General features: G+C 34.4%; 1 protein-coding gene across 1 annotated transcript in view; it reads right to left on the reverse strand.

Moving 5' to 3' along the window:
• The window catches only part of AQR (aquarius intron-binding spliceosomal factor), a 108,096-nt gene that overhangs the window by 65,888 nt on the left and 26,272 nt on the right, over window positions 1–15,936 (reverse strand). The window contains exons 9-14 of the mRNA XM_008571346.1: window positions 13,933–14,009; window positions 10,620–10,684; window positions 9,366–9,482; window positions 7,318–7,431; window positions 5,383–5,486; window positions 646–748 (exon numbers count right to left, since the gene is read on the reverse strand). Coding sequence (XP_008569568.1) covers window positions 646–748; window positions 5,383–5,486; window positions 7,318–7,431; window positions 9,366–9,482; window positions 10,620–10,684; window positions 13,933–14,009 — 580 coding nt within the window. The remainder of the gene's footprint in view (window positions 1–645; window positions 749–5,382; window positions 5,487–7,317; window positions 7,432–9,365; window positions 9,483–10,619; window positions 10,685–13,932; window positions 14,010–15,936) is intronic.

A 15,936-nucleotide genomic window follows, 5' to 3' on the forward strand; every position in this document is an offset into this window, starting at 1 on the left:
GAGGAAAGGCAGTGGCACAAAAGGGGATGATAGTTAACTCCTGTAGCCCTTTTATAAACTTGCTAATCCCATTCATAATGTTTCTGCCCTCAAGACATAATCTCCTCCTAAAAGCCCCACCTTAATACTTTCGTGTTGGTGATTAAGTTTTTTTTTAATTGAACCATAATTGATTATACATATTGGTGGGGTATACAGCTGAATATCAATACCCACATACAATGTGTGATGATCAAATCATAAATGATCACTTCTAAAATAAACATATATAAATATGTTTATTCATATGTATTGTGTGTGTGTGTGTGTATAAATGGTGACCTCCTTAAAGACAGGAATGGTGTCAGCTACCTATGTATTCCCAATGTCTGAATCCACTATCTAACACAGAAGCTACTCATAAATGCTTGCTAATGGAATGAATTCATGCCATAAAGAAGTTTTAAGAGATTCAATATTTGAGTAAATAAATTCAAGAGATAAGAAAATAAATCTGACAAAATCAAACGGTAATATAATTCCCAAACCAGGAAGTATCTACCTAATCTTTAGCCCAGAAGAAATCTATAGCAACTTACGCCTTTAGGAATGATTCAGAAAAGTAGGGAAAACCACACGCAAAATTCAGAGAACATTAATATTTACCAGCAATTCTAGAAGAAATTCTTTATCAAAAGTTGTGTCTTCGTTTTTAGGAAGGGTTGGCAACAAACAGAGGTATGATGCCACCTGGTGGAGCGTGTTCGAACTGCAGAATAAATAATATTTAGAACAATTTTATTCATAGCAACTTAGTTTACTTTTGAAACATGTATTTCTACAGACGGCTTAAAAAGTAAATATCATCCCATGACATAGCTTAAAAAGTAAATATAATTGTACAACATGAGCAGCAAATATCAAAAACCAGCAATAAAAACTAAACCTTTAATCCTTTTCAGAGATACCACTGAAAACACTTTTTTAATATTAATAATAAGATATTATTTATTTCACTGTTTTTACATCTACACTGCCAGTGAAAAAAGCAATGGCGGGTAAAACTGCTGGTATGGATCGAGACAGTGGCACCAATCTGTAATATAAATCACAGTATTCCTCATTTCCACATGTAGTTTTTTTTTTTAGAAAAGCCAGTTTCATCTAAGAATGTCCTTGATGAAGCAGCAAAAAGTTATTAATGCTATTCAATTTGGACTCTTGAGTACACATTTTTAAAAAATTATGTGTGACAAAATGGGAAATACACATTTTGCACACAAGTTTTACTTGAGAGAATGACCAACAAACTATGCTTATTCGGTCTTGGATAAATGACAAAATTTTTTTCAAATTTGAATGAAAGAAGCCTGTACCTTAGGAAAATAATAATCAGTATTTGTTACCAATGATAAAATTTCAACTTCCAAGAAAAAAACTAGAATTTTGGAAAACTTGGATTCACAACCATTAGACAGCTTCCCACTAGTTAGGGCAGTTTCATCACCCCAAAAGAATTTCTCATGCTACTTTGTATCAAACCTGCTCTCCATCCCAGCTCCTGGCAACCACTTATCTGTTTTCAGTTGCTATCATTTTGCCTTTTCCAGAAGGTCAAATAAATGAAATCATAAATTAGGTAGCCTTTGGACACCGTTTGCTTTTACTTAGCACAATGCATTTGAGATTCACCCACACTGTAGTGTGTATCCGTACGTGGTTCCTTTATATTGCTGAATAATATTCCATTATATGCATGTATTACAGTGTGTTTATTCATTCACCAGTTGAAGGATATTTGCATTATCCAGTTTTTGACAACTATGAATACAACCACTATATACATTTTTGTACAGATTTTTGTGCAAACAAAAGTTTTCATTTCTCTTAGGTATATGTATATCTATTTCATTTCTCTTGGGAATGCTAAATCATATAGTAAGTGCGTGTTTAACTTTACAAGAAACCCATTTTTTTCTAAAGTGACTATTCCATTTTGAATTCCCACTGGCCATGTATGAGAGTTCCAATTGCTCCACATCCTTGCCAAGAGTCAATATTGTCTGTCTGTTTTTTTAAAAAATAATTCTAACAGGTTCGTAGAAGTATCTTGTTATGATTTAAATTTGCATTTCACTCATAACTAAAGATATTAAGCATCTTTCCATGGGCTTATTGACATCTATCTTCTTTGGTGAAGTGTCTGTTCAAATCTTTTCACATTTGTTAATTAAGCTGTTTTCTTACTATTTCGTTCTAAGACTTCTGGGTACCAGTCCTTCATCAGACATATTGTTTAGCCAATATTTTCTCACAGTTTGTGGCTTAATTTTTCATTCTCTTAACAATGTTTTTCAAAGAGCACAAGTTTTTCAATTTTGACAAACTCCAATTTCTCAATTTTTTTTCCATTTTGGATTGTGCTTTGGTATCTATAGAAATCTTTGCACAGACCACAATGAAATATTTTCTTCTATAATTTCCTATAAGTTCTGGTTTGACATTTAGGTCTATGATTCATTTTGAGTTAATCTGTGTATATGATGTGAAGTATGGGTCAAACTTCATACTTTGCGTATGGATAGACGTCTAATTGTCCCAGCACCATTATTGAAAAGATTGTCCTTACTCCATTGAGTTGCCTTGGCGCATTAGTGAAAAAATCAACTAACCATATACGTTTGATCTATTTCTAGACTTCCTATTCTACTCCATTGAGCTACACTTCTATCCTTTCTTCAATACCATAATGTCTTGATTACTGTAGCTTTATAGTAAGTCTCAAAGTTAGGTGATAGAAATCTTCCAACTTTGTTCTTTTCCAAAATGGTCTTGGCTATTCTAGCTCCTTTGCCTTTTCATATTATTTTTAGAATAAGTCTGTCAATTTCTATAAAATATCCTGCTGGGATATTGACTGTAATTAAATTTTGTCTATAGATCAATTTAGGAAGGATTCATACCATAACAGTCCTTCCATCCATGATCAAGTCATATTTTTTTCAAATTAATTCATTTTAATTGCACAGACTTCTTTGATATGGTTTCAGATTCCATTCTGAACCTATCATTTTAATTGCACAGACTTCTTTGATATGGTTTCAGATTCCATTCTGAACCTAATGTTTTAAACAAACTACCACTTGTTAAGTATCAAAGAATATCCACCCATAATTTGAAAAAGCTATCAAAATATGCTTCCCTCTGTATAAGGCTTTCTTCATTTAATTCAACCAAAACAACATCTCAGAATAACATGAATACAGAAGCTTATCTGCAAATCTATCTTCAATTAAACCAGACATTAAAGAGATTGGCAAAAATGTAAAACAACACCACTCTTCTCACTATGTATTTTTTTTCATTTTGGAGAATACATTTTCATTAATAATATGTATGCTAACATATAATATATTTTAAATGATATTTTTAATGAATAAATAAGTATTTAAAATCCAGTTTTTATTTCTAATATAATAAATATGTTATAATCCACATAAACAAATGTTCTTTGTCATCCTCAATAATTTCTAAGAGTGGAAAGGAGTTCTGTAGGCAAAAATAAATTCTCCAGATGGATTATGCAACTATATTAAATGTAAAAAGTCTATAAAAGTGTTTTAAAAATACAAAATGATATTTTCTTTTTTTTTTTTGTCTTTTTCCGTGTCCGGCAACGGATCGCAATCCTCAGTGTTGCCCCGTACCGGACCGGGGACCGGCAACGGGATCGCAACCCTCGGCGTTGCTCCAGGGCCTCGCTCAGCCAGTGAGCGGGAACCGGTCTGTATGTGGGATCCAAACCCTCGGGCGGGAGCGCCGCCGCGCTTCCCAAGTGGCGCACTATCCAGTGCGCCACCGGGCCGGCCCCCAAAATGATATTTTCTAACCCATGGTAAAGAAGGCCTACTACATAAAGCATTTAATATTGTCATTAAAAAGAAAATTGACAGATGTGATTAAAAATGTAAGACATCTCTAATGACAAAAGATACTATAAAAAAAGTCAAACTGAGAGAAAATATGTGCAACACAAACTAGACAAAGAATAGTATGCAGGATATATAAATATTCCTTAAAAATAAAATCAATAAGATGACAAGTAATGGAATACAAAATAACAATGGATAATAAAAAGAAAATTACGGAAGAAATGCAATTGGCCAAGAAAAATAGAAAGATACTTAATTTCCCCAATATAATCAGGGAAACGTGAAGTAAAACAATGAGGGTTTTTTTGTTCTTGTACTGGCGAAAATTAAAGACTAATCTACCTAGTGTTGGTAGAGAGAGAAATCAATCCTCATGCACTGTTAGTGTAAATGTAAACTGGTACAGTATTTTCTAAAGGAAATTTAGCAGTATATAATAAATTTTAAACACATTCCTTTCTGAGCCTTTCTGCTTCTGGGAATCAGTACCAAACATTTTTACATAAAAGTAAAAAGTATGCTCGTTGTAGAATAGTTTGTAATAGCCAAAAATTTAAAAAATTAAGGATCATCAATAGAGTAATTAAAAAAGAGTATGGCAGTCCTGTTTAATAAAACCTTTTGCAGTTATTTAAAAGAATGAAATAGATCTATGTATTAAAATAAAAATTATTAAATCCTCATAGGAAAACAAACAACCAAACCAACCTCAGTTTGTTTCATTTTTAAATAGTCAATGAACGAAACAATTTCTCCCAAGAGTTAAGGACAATGGGGAGATAACAGAGCATAGTGGTTAAAAGTCAGGGCTCATAAATCAGACTACCTAGGTTCAAATCTCATCTGTGCCACTTACTTGCTGTGTAATGTAGGCAAATTACTTAGCTATACTATGCCTCAGTTACATTATATGTAAAAGGGTACCTACTCCTAACAGGAATGTTTCGAGAATTATTTACAAACTTAGAGTGTCTATCAAATAGTAAATAAATGTATGTTGCTATTATTATTTTCAAAAAACTGCATTAGCAGATAGCTAAGTGCCAGAGAATTTCACTAATTTTATAAATTTTAAACAAAAACTTATAATTTAAGCAGTAATTTCCCTAAGTCATACTCCTAATATCACATATGATAAAACCTTCATTGGTTTGTTCTATGTTGTTATGACCAATGGGATTAACCAGCTTTATGTTATTCTAAGAAAAATTTAAGACATAGGAAAATTATATGTCCTGAAAAATATAAATTTATCCCCTCCAAAAAAGAAAAAATGATGGATAATTATACTTAAGTGACTCAAACATACCAAACTGCTAGAAGCAGTAGATCTAGATGTCAGTACAGAATGAAATAACAACTAATAGTATCTAAAGTAGTGCAAAAATGATTAAAAGCAATAAAGAAAAGTAAAATTCAGGATGCATGATACCAAAAGAGAATACACAGTTTTCCTTTCATGTCGTCTTACCTAAGAGGTCCAAAAAATTTGACCAAGGATTCCCGAGTATCTACTTCTGCCACATTTGAGAGGGCAAAATCATAGAGTTCAGGAAAATGTGCAAAAGCAGCTCTCTACAAAAGAATAGCAAAAAATACTAATAATTAATATGTACATGTTAATACAACCATCTACAATTCATAAGCTATATAATGGAAATAATATATTTTTTAAAATATTAATGTACTTCTCTTTCTTACATGCTTCTCATATGTCACCTCTGCCATATTCAGCCAGAAGCATGCAATACAATGGGGAAAAAAACTGGGCTTGTTCTAGCAGGAATGTAAAAAGGAAGAGTCAGTGTTTCAGTTTTTAATTTCTAAAATTAGATTTTGAATATGTATGAAAATTTGTGAAGGCTAGTAGCTTCATTGACAGGAGAGGAGAAAAAACAATTTATTAAAGAACTGGCCTAACAAGACTAAAAGAAAAATCCCAAGGGAAATTCCCACTGGAGAGAGAACTTGCAGGAGAGGCCAAAACCACAGTATGCTTGTGCTCTGCTTTTGTTTGACCTGGGAAGAGAGGACTTCACAGAGTAACACTTGCAACCAACAAGGGGTAAGTGGCAAGAAAACAGAAATAGCAACACTATGGTGATTTGATAAGAGTATCTGAGATAATATTCCTAGTCTTCCTTGCTGCCCACATGGCACAGAAAAGATGCAGTTTTCATGTACTCCATTGTAGATGACACTGAAGGTCACTGAAGCTATGGGTGAGCTTACCATGAGATTACTGCACACAATGGCAAAATGACTCTGCAACCCAAGCCTGAGAGTTAGTCACCTAAGCCAGCAAATGAATTAGTCAATTCTCAGGAGAACACTAGCACTATCAAGAACAAAGTTGAGGGGCTGGCCCCGTGGCGCACTAGGGAGAGTGCAGCGCTTGGGAGTGCAGCAGCGCTCCTGCCGCGGGTTCGGATCCTATATAAGGATGGCCAGTGCGCTCACTGGCTGAGCGCGGTGTGGACGACACCGCACCAAGGGTCACGATCCCCTTACCGGTCACAAAAAAAGGACAAAAAAAAAAAGAACGAAGTTGAGGCCTCCTCAACATGAAAACAGCCAAGTTCCTTGGAAGCAATCATCATACCTTGCCTGTGCCAACAGAACAGAGTACATGCCACACCAGCTGTGGTTACTTCAAGGGCAGGGGCAGAAGGACAAAAACATTAATGCTCTGAGAAAAGCAAGAAAACACATCTGAACTCACTCCTCTTCCAAAACAATGAGGCTATCTCGGTGTCTCCATGTACCCAGACGCCATTTTAAAGGGAAAGAAGAGGGAGATAGAGACTCCTTAAGAGATAGCAGAATTTATTACAAAAGAGTTTGAACCTAAATTCAACGGAGTCTTTACCCCCCAAAAAAGACTCTTCAAAACAGAAAAAACTGAATTACTTTAACAAAAGCTTCCTTCTGTCGTCAGAGGAAATGGAGCTCAAGAGCAAGAGTAGATTAGTAATCGAAAACAAAGGTACTTACAGTAGTTTTTTGGAATATCTGAGCTATATAGACATTAGTAAATTTCAGTCCCATTATCAGGTGCTTATCTTTAAAATGTACAAAATGCTTAGACATACCTTGCCATATGTTGAAATACACTCTCATAAAATAGAACTGACAGAATAGCCAGTATTTATATGTACCAAACTGGCCCATAACTAATATTTCTGAGTATCAAACATCAGTACATTGGTTCACAGGATTTAGACAGACTATCAAAGAAAACTATTTTTTTCCCATGAATTCATCAGAATTGGAAACATTAAAAAAGTTAAAGATGAAAACACTATTAAATTAATGCCTTTTTCTATCCGTACCTATATAAAACCTAAATCATAATATGACCCAACCTTACACAGCATAAGTAGAGGGTATAACACATTTCAATTACCTGAAGAGAAGTAATTCTATCATAGTGAATTGTGGTCATCTCATTCTCTGTCAGAGCATTTCCAGTCTGGTCATTAATTTCAAAACCAGTATAGAACTTAAGCATGTCCAAAAGCTGAAAGAATAAATTTAAATTAATAAACTGTATGAACATAAGAGCAAGAAAGCCTAACACTGTTTATTAAAAATAATAAAAGTTCTCAGAGGTGCTGAAAAACTTTGAAATGTAAACATTACAAAATACATTTTAGAACATATTGAAACATGTTTTACATATGTGAAAATAAAGTATGTGTCTTATGAATAAATTGTTAAGTCTATTTCATGTACATGGTCTACTTCTGGAGAGAAATATTTAAAGTGCAATCCCAATATTTAAGAGACTTAATTAAGGAGATTATCAAAGGAATGCCAGCATTTCAATGAGGGAAAATAAAAAAAAAAAAACGTATCTACCTACCTCACTGCAAATTTATAAAACTACACCACTAGAGGGAACTCCTGAGGTCTGTTACTTATTACACATACGCAGAATTTTCAAAGAGGGTTTTAAATTTCATAATTGGAAATACTTTTTTATGTGCTGCTTCACGTATCTACCTACCTCACTGCAAATTTATAAAACTACACCACTAGAGGGAACTCCTGAGGTCTGTTACTTATTACACATATGCAGAATTTTCAAAGAGGGTTTTAAATTTCATAATTGGAAATACTTTTTTATGTGCTGCTTCTATTAGGGAAAAACAGTGAAGTGGGAAAAGCTGAGTCATTCATTCCTCTAAGCAGTCTCCATGGCCATCAAGCCTTCTCTATGGCTTAGTTCCTGCTGTAATGCGGTCCTGCTTTCCCCTCTGTGGCAGCAGCATCAAGAGCCTGCTGGCTGCATTCGCCCCAAATCTTTATTATTTTTGGTTCTAATCTATGGGAGATCAGATATAAAGACTTTAATATGTTTTAATATATGTGGCAAATCACCAGATAGAAAATTAAAAAGAAAATGAGATAAGAGATAAAAGAATAAAGGGAATATGTAAACACACACAAAAACTGTATCTCTAATTATGATCTCACTGAAAGACAAGCATGAGAAGTTTGCTCTGAAGAAGATGTTTTCTTTTGCATGACATTACAGGAATGTGAAATACTAATACTTAGACTTCCTACCCAAGGCAACAAATTTAAGTGCATTTGCCTTCCTACCCAAGGTAGCAGACTAAGGGCATACATACTCCCATGCTATCAAATGCCTATCACAGTCATCTTAAGGAAAGACAGAGCCATGGTATTGGGACACAGCTCATTAGAAATTAGTGCTCATCATCTACTAAATTCAACAGTGGTTACTGACATAAAATCAAAATATGTGTTGGGCCGGCCCGGTAGCGCACTGGAGAGTGCGCTGCTTGGGAGTGCGGCGGCGCTCCTGCCGAGGGTTTGGATCCCATGTGGAGACGGGTTCCCGCTCACTGGCTGAGCGCGGTGCGGGTGCAACACCGAGGGTTGCGATCCCGTTGCCGGTCCCCGGTATGGGCGCGACACCGAGGGTTGCGATCCCGTTACCGGTCAGTAAAAAAAAGACAAAAAGGAAAAAAAAAAAAAAAAATCAAAATATGTGAACATTTGGGACTACATCCCCAACATCATAATTTAGTACAGTAATAAAACCACCTATAATTAACAAAAGATTATAATATTCTATTACTAGAGGCCACCTATACAAGCAGGCATTCATTTTATATAATAAGACTTGACTTGACTTTAAAATGACTAATTAGAAATCTAGGGCTGACCAGTTAGGTCAATTGGTTAGAGCACAGCCTTACAGCGCCAAGGTCACAGGTATGGATCCCTGTATCAGCCAGCCACCAGAAAAAAAAAAGAAAGAAAACCCCAAAAAACAAACAAAAAAAGAAATCTACATCATTCAATTCAATACTTGCAAAAACTTACTTTGTGCCACACCCTGGTACTCCCGCTTGTAAGGTAAGGAAAAGATCAACTTAGAAATTAAAACAGTAAAAGTATGTTCAGATCATCAGTGCTCACCTGGGAAAAAAGATGACCATCCTCTTCCCTATGAACAAGATTGGAAAGGTAACAGTGAACCAAAAGGTGGGAGTCATCCAAGATGGTATTAAACCAGCGCCTTGTGGGGAGTAGAGCCTAGGAAAAACAAACATCAAAGCAATAAGTTTGTGTGTATTCTCCACAGCTAGAGGTGAAGTACACTGATATTTAACTCAGAAGTGTTACTCATATACGAAGTACCCTCTAGCCTCCCAAAAGACAAACTGTACACAAAGCAAGGAGTCTGATTCTTGCTATAAATAAATTCGGTGGCAATGTTTCTAGCTTTAAAAACAATAATAATGATAGTAGAACTTTTAATATAAAACTGAAAATAAAATCTAGTTCTAGAAGATATCTCATATATCATCTCGGCCAGTAGTTCTCAAACAAAATCCCACATGTGATCCCAATATGTATAGTAAGTTAAAAAGTGGAGCTGCTATGACAGCTGCTAAGTGGAAACTCCTTCCTTCATTCTCCTATGACAGTCGGAAAGACAATGCTAAGAAACTCGGAGAGTTTGAATACTACTAATCTAATAAAATACCCTCATTTTATAAATGAGGTTATTGAGATCCCTAGCTGTTATAAATTAGTTTACTGGCAGAGCTAGAATTTGAATGAAGATCTCATGAATGACTATTGGTCAAATTCTCTCATACTCATTTCAAGAAACCAACCTACTTCTCCAGATAAAGAGCAGATTTTCTTTCAATCTCTCATGGTAAAAAGAGAAAGGAAAGGAAATGGATTCAATCTGAACTCTGTACTGAACTTGCTATCAAAATCCTGTACCTAACAGCATGAACTCTTTTTTTAAGAATCTTAATTTTTAAAAAAATTAACAGTAGCTATATCTTTCTTCATCAATATTAGGCACATTTAGAAAAGTGCTGTTATTTAAAGAGATGGTCATAAACCCATGATTTCAGCCACTATAAAACTCTATATGAAGGGGTATTAAAATATGACAGAAAATAAGTTGCCATTGCTGGACTTATGTTTAATAACTAACTAAATAATGTTTTTTTCTATAAGCAGCCCATGCTAGATGGGACGGTCATCTGAAAACCTCAAGGGCCAATTATTTGTGACTGACTTCCTCCTCATGTGACACCTTGAAAAAGATACAAACTAAGGTCAGGTGACAAAGAAATATTTCACATATGGTCATATGTTTAATCTTAGACTCTTAACGATTATATAACAGAGTCACTGTATATTTCTTACCTCTAGATCAATAATAAGTTCAATGAATCTTTCACAGTAATGAACTTTGTCCATAGTAACAGGTTCTAGACATAAGAGTGAAAACATGTTAGAATTTTACTAGGCCATTTTGCGTGCTATTTCTTAAAATTGGCAGTTATTTAATAATTTAAACAAAGCCACTTGTCTCTTATTTATCAGAACTAGACTATAATTCAGAGAAAGTATCTCACATATATATATATATATATATATATATATTTTTTTTTTTTCCTTTTTGTCTTTTTTCATGACCGGTAACGGGATCGCAACCCTCGGTGTCGCGCCCGTACCGCGACTGGCAACGGGATCGCAACCCTTGGTGTCACACCCGCACCGCGCTCAACCAGTGAGTGGACCGGTCTCTATATGGGATCCAAACCCTCGGCGGGAGCGCCGCCGCACTCCCAAGCACCACACTCTACCGAGTGCGCCACCGGGCCGGCCCATCACATATATTTTTAAAGAGGCAGGTCTTACCCTGATATTTAGCTCTACAAATATGAGAAAATGAAAAACCTAGCTTGGGTCAGAAATGCATTTTAAAAATCAGGTTTGCAAAGATATTTTTAAAGTGTTAATTTTAGAAATCTGTTCTTAATGATTAGATTTTGAAAAAACTTGGAGATAAAAAAACTGGAAAGCAGTGTTATATCAATTTTTGCTCCACTTTCCTATTATCTTCACATACTAAACTTCTAAAAGTTCTCTCATCTGAATAAGCACATACATATACTCATATATGTATATACACACATTTACACATGTATATTTATATATGGATACATACAGATGTACATATGAGATACATATATACATCTATCTTTAAAACACACAGAAAACTAGTTAGAGGGGTAACTTTTATTACTTTTTTCCACTGTATGGCATTTACTTTTGTGTCAAAAGTAATACATAATGACACGTAGAGCAATAAAATATTATTTAAACCACTATCTTATTTTATGCTACACTTGAACATAATGTACTATTTTTAAAAATATTTATTTTTGTTTTTAAATAATTACAACCCTGTGACATGAAACTCTTTCAGAGTACAAGCTTTTTCCTAATACCAAAAAATAGTCTACCATTTTACTAGCTAAAACCATCCCGCCAAGACTTTCAATTAAATAGAGATAATTTTAGGGTCCCTGTTACTGCCTAGTTTAAGGACTCCCAGCAGCAAATAACCCAGTGCCAGACCAGCAGAAGGCACCCTACAGATACTTAAACAAAATCCACATATTTAACTTATTTGTAGTATACAGGAAAATGGAAGGCTTCAAGTAAAGAAAGAAATGTGAATACTGTTGTTACTAATATATATGGAAATATTACTGGAACTTTTCCAGTTAACATATGTCTATAATCCAGAATCTGAAATAACAGCACCATAGAATTTAATAACTGAAAAAGACCTTAGAGAACACCTATTCTAGATTTTCATTTTCTGGGTGAGAAGCTGAGTACCAGAGAAAATAACCTGATAAAGGTATACAACTAGATAATAGCTGGTTAGAAACAGAAACTGGGTTTTCTGAGACGTAGTCTAGGTCATATAGCTGTTTAAAGAATTTAAAGGAGCAATTTTTAAACTAAGTTCATTCAAACCAGCCCTCTGTTGCTATCACTTGGTCTTGCAACTGTCCAAGAAAAATATTTTTGTCCAAAATTTTAAAAGTAAGCAAACGATGTATTCTGCATCTTTATTTAAAGCTTCAGAAAATTACTGGAAATGGCCTATTTAAAATTAGAAAACAATGCCTGGTGCTCAAGTTCTGTTCTCTAGTGGACAAAGATGAATGTTTTTAATGTTAGCTGGCCCTACTGGGTATACTGTTCAGTGCAGAAATCTTGTTTTTCCAATTTCAGACATGAATATATCCTTATCATTTGTATCTTAGGTATACTGTAGTTCTTTTCCTTCTTCTGACAGCAGTCCTGATGTCTTAGACCATTTTACAAAGATTTCCAACAACTGACATAAGCGTGTTTTTATTACCTATTAAATGAAACTACAATCCCTAAAATCTTTTAAAAATTCACTTTCTATTTCTGAACTAAATAATCCATCCATCTTCATAATCTCTCTGAACTGGCACACTATTTTCTTTATCTTGTTGGTTCCTTTGTCAACAAGTTGACAAATTTTGATTAAAGCTCAAGATGAAGAAATTTTGTTTTTTGACCACACATAGACAACAGTGGCAACAGCAAGTGGTTATAGGCTGTTAAAATTGCTGCAGGACCCACGTTCTTGTTGGTTACTTGTTTTTTAAACCTAGATGACCCTAGATAAACACTCCATACTTACTGACATCAATTTTTAAAGCATTTAACACTAAGATTTATATATACTAATATTAAGTATAGATTAAGACTTAGATTATAAGCAAGTGACAATTTTTTCTTTATACTGATACTGGTAGTAGTATCATGTCCCAAATCAGGTACAGTTGATTTATACCATTAGTATCTATTCCTAACTGAATTGTTTTTATTACCCTATAAAGTAAAAAGTGTATGTGATTTTGTTATATTTTAAACAAAGCTACAATCTCTGATGCAAAAACATAAATATGGTATACCTATAAAGCTGTCCTTAGATTATGTTCCACTTAACAAATAAAATGAAATTGTGACATCTTACACAGCATATATACCTTCATTAAGTAAGTAATATTTCATCTGCATTCATTAAATGCTTATAAAGATCTTGCAAATCCAGTGTAATTTAATTAACCCCTCTTGGTACACAGTTACATAACACACCTGTGTATGTGTGTGAGTGTGTGTGTGTGGTGTACTTATAGTAAATTTTAATATAGTATATATTTATATTTTTTCATCAATAAATGGGGGCCATGATGCATAGAAATCCTTTCCATTTAGTTGTGTAGCTCACATCTCAAAACTAATTCTCCTCTTCCCCTCCAAACAGTATTTGATGTCATTTGGAGATAGTATTCAGCACCATATTGCAAATATAAGACAGATAAAGTCTGTGATTGTCTTGTTCACTGTTGAATCCCAGCACCTCATATAGGAGATGGATCTAGTACTTAAATAAAAAAAATATTTGCTAAAAAAATAAACATTTCAATAACCATGCCTTTAAAATCTTCAAGGCAGTCCTACACTCAGACTAGTAAAATAATTAAAAAGAGAGGACATATACTTTGTCATTACAATTTAAATCATTCCAAGAGTACTTTCTAGACAAGAGACGAGCAAATACCAGAGGGGCATCTACATGATAACTTCACAAATGCAATGAGTAAGAGAATATAGTTACCAGAAAGTGGGATTGATTTTAGCACAGAGATAAACTTCTGGATGAGCTGTGAAAGAAATCTTCTTTCTTGATAGGCCCTAAAATCAGAAAGAACACTGATCAAATTATTTTTGAAAAATAGTTACTGTCAAGCAAATTTTAAATGTTGAACAATTCTTTCTTACACTGTTCAAATGTTTCATTTCTCTCTAAAACCGGAACCATAATTTGAACCCACAGCTTTTTTGTACATAAATTCAGTGCTACATGAAGAAAAAAAGAGCCTCATTACTGGCCTAAAAAGCCAGCAAAGCAAGCACCTCCTTCTCTTACTTTTAAAGTTTTGTTTGTGATTTAAGGTTCAGGACTAGAAAAGAGTTTTTTTGTTTTTTGTTTTTAATAGATTATGCATCTTCATGGGGTACAAAACTGACCATCACCACCTGTGCCCAAGATGTGATGGTCAGATCAATATTATCAGCATGCCCATTACCACAAATTGCAATTTTTCCCCGTGTCCCCCACCCAATTACTCTCTCATCTCCCTCCCCTCACCTCCTCCAGCAACCCTTGGTATGCTCTCTCCCTCGACAAGTCCAATGCACCACTGTGGTCTTAGGAGTTTTCAAATTTTCATTTATAGTCTGCCCTTAACATTAAAAAATCTAATTTTTAATGTAGTTAAAATAAGATGACCAATTTTAGACTTTAATATGTTTAAAGTATAAAATAGCTTTCAAATTTTCATTTATAGTCTGCCCTTAACATTAAAAAATCTAATGTTTAATGTAGTTAAAATAAGATGACCAATTTTAGACTTTAATATGTTTAAAGTATAAAATAGAATAGATTACAATGACTAAAGATTAAATGTTAGTTTAAACAATTTTCTACTCATTACTAATTTAAGATAAGCCAATTAATCAACAAACATTTACCAGGTATTAAATGATTATGACAGTCCTGCTGGAAATACAAAGGAGAGAAATGACTAAAATCTATCTGAAATGACAAGTCATATAATATAAAGATAATTAGTAACATGAGTCAATATGTAATTAATAAAACTCCTTGACATTAATCAAGCACTTACTGTGCCAGGATCTGAGCATCTCATTTAATGCTTTCAAGGGTCCTATGAAATGGGCACTATCATCCAGATTTCACAAAGAGATTTAGAGAGGTGAAGTAGTCCAATGTAGCAAGCACATGTAGTATCTAGTTAAGTCTGATTGTAGAACCTGCACCCTGAACAATACATACACTAAACATCTTCCAAACAGCTGGTGTTTCAATAAAAAAACACAGAGCATGTGTTCTAGGAGTTCAGAAGAAGAAAGTACTGTCTGAAGTAGGTGGTCTGTAAGAGTATTTAGACAGTTAATATTCAATTAAGTGGAGTGCAGAGGAAAGGGACTTAGAGGAAAAAATGTATAAGAAAAAATGACTAGACTGGTACAGTGATTTGGGGGAGTCACAAGAAATAGCTGGAGTTTTTTTGAATGCCATTGTAAAGAGTTTAGAGTTTATTCTAACAACTAGGAAACCACTGAAAGCCTGTGAGTAGAAATACGGTAAAATAAACATAGTTTTCCATAAACGAGGCTAGTTAGGATACACTGTTGTGGGAAAGCTAGAAGAAAGGTGAAATTGGAATTTACTGTAGTAGTTTAGTTAGAGGCTGTAAGTGCCTGAATTACGATGAGAGCTTTGTGTGAATAAACAAGAAAGGGGGGGAAGGATAAAAGGTGAAATCCAACAGGACTGGCAGGCTGGCCATAAACAGCCAATCAGAGGACTGGAGGGCTCCAAGTCCAACTGGCTGGGAGAATTAAGAGAAACTATGCAGAAAGGTGGGGGGAGGGATGGGGGGGGACAGAACAATGAACAGTTACTAAGTAGTTACTATTAGTAGTAACTAAGTAGAAACAATTAGTAGTAACTAAGTAGTTATGTCAAATTTGAGTTCATGGCAATGAAATCACATTGAGATAATAGGAAAAGCCCCACCTACCCCCCCCCCCA

The sequence above is a fragment of the Galeopterus variegatus genome, unplaced genomic scaffold, assembly GCF_000696425.1.
Source record: "Galeopterus variegatus unplaced genomic scaffold, G_variegatus-3.0.2 Scaffold683, whole genome shotgun sequence".
In the NCBI taxonomy this organism is placed as follows: domain Eukaryota; kingdom Metazoa; phylum Chordata; class Mammalia; order Dermoptera; family Cynocephalidae; genus Galeopterus; species Galeopterus variegatus.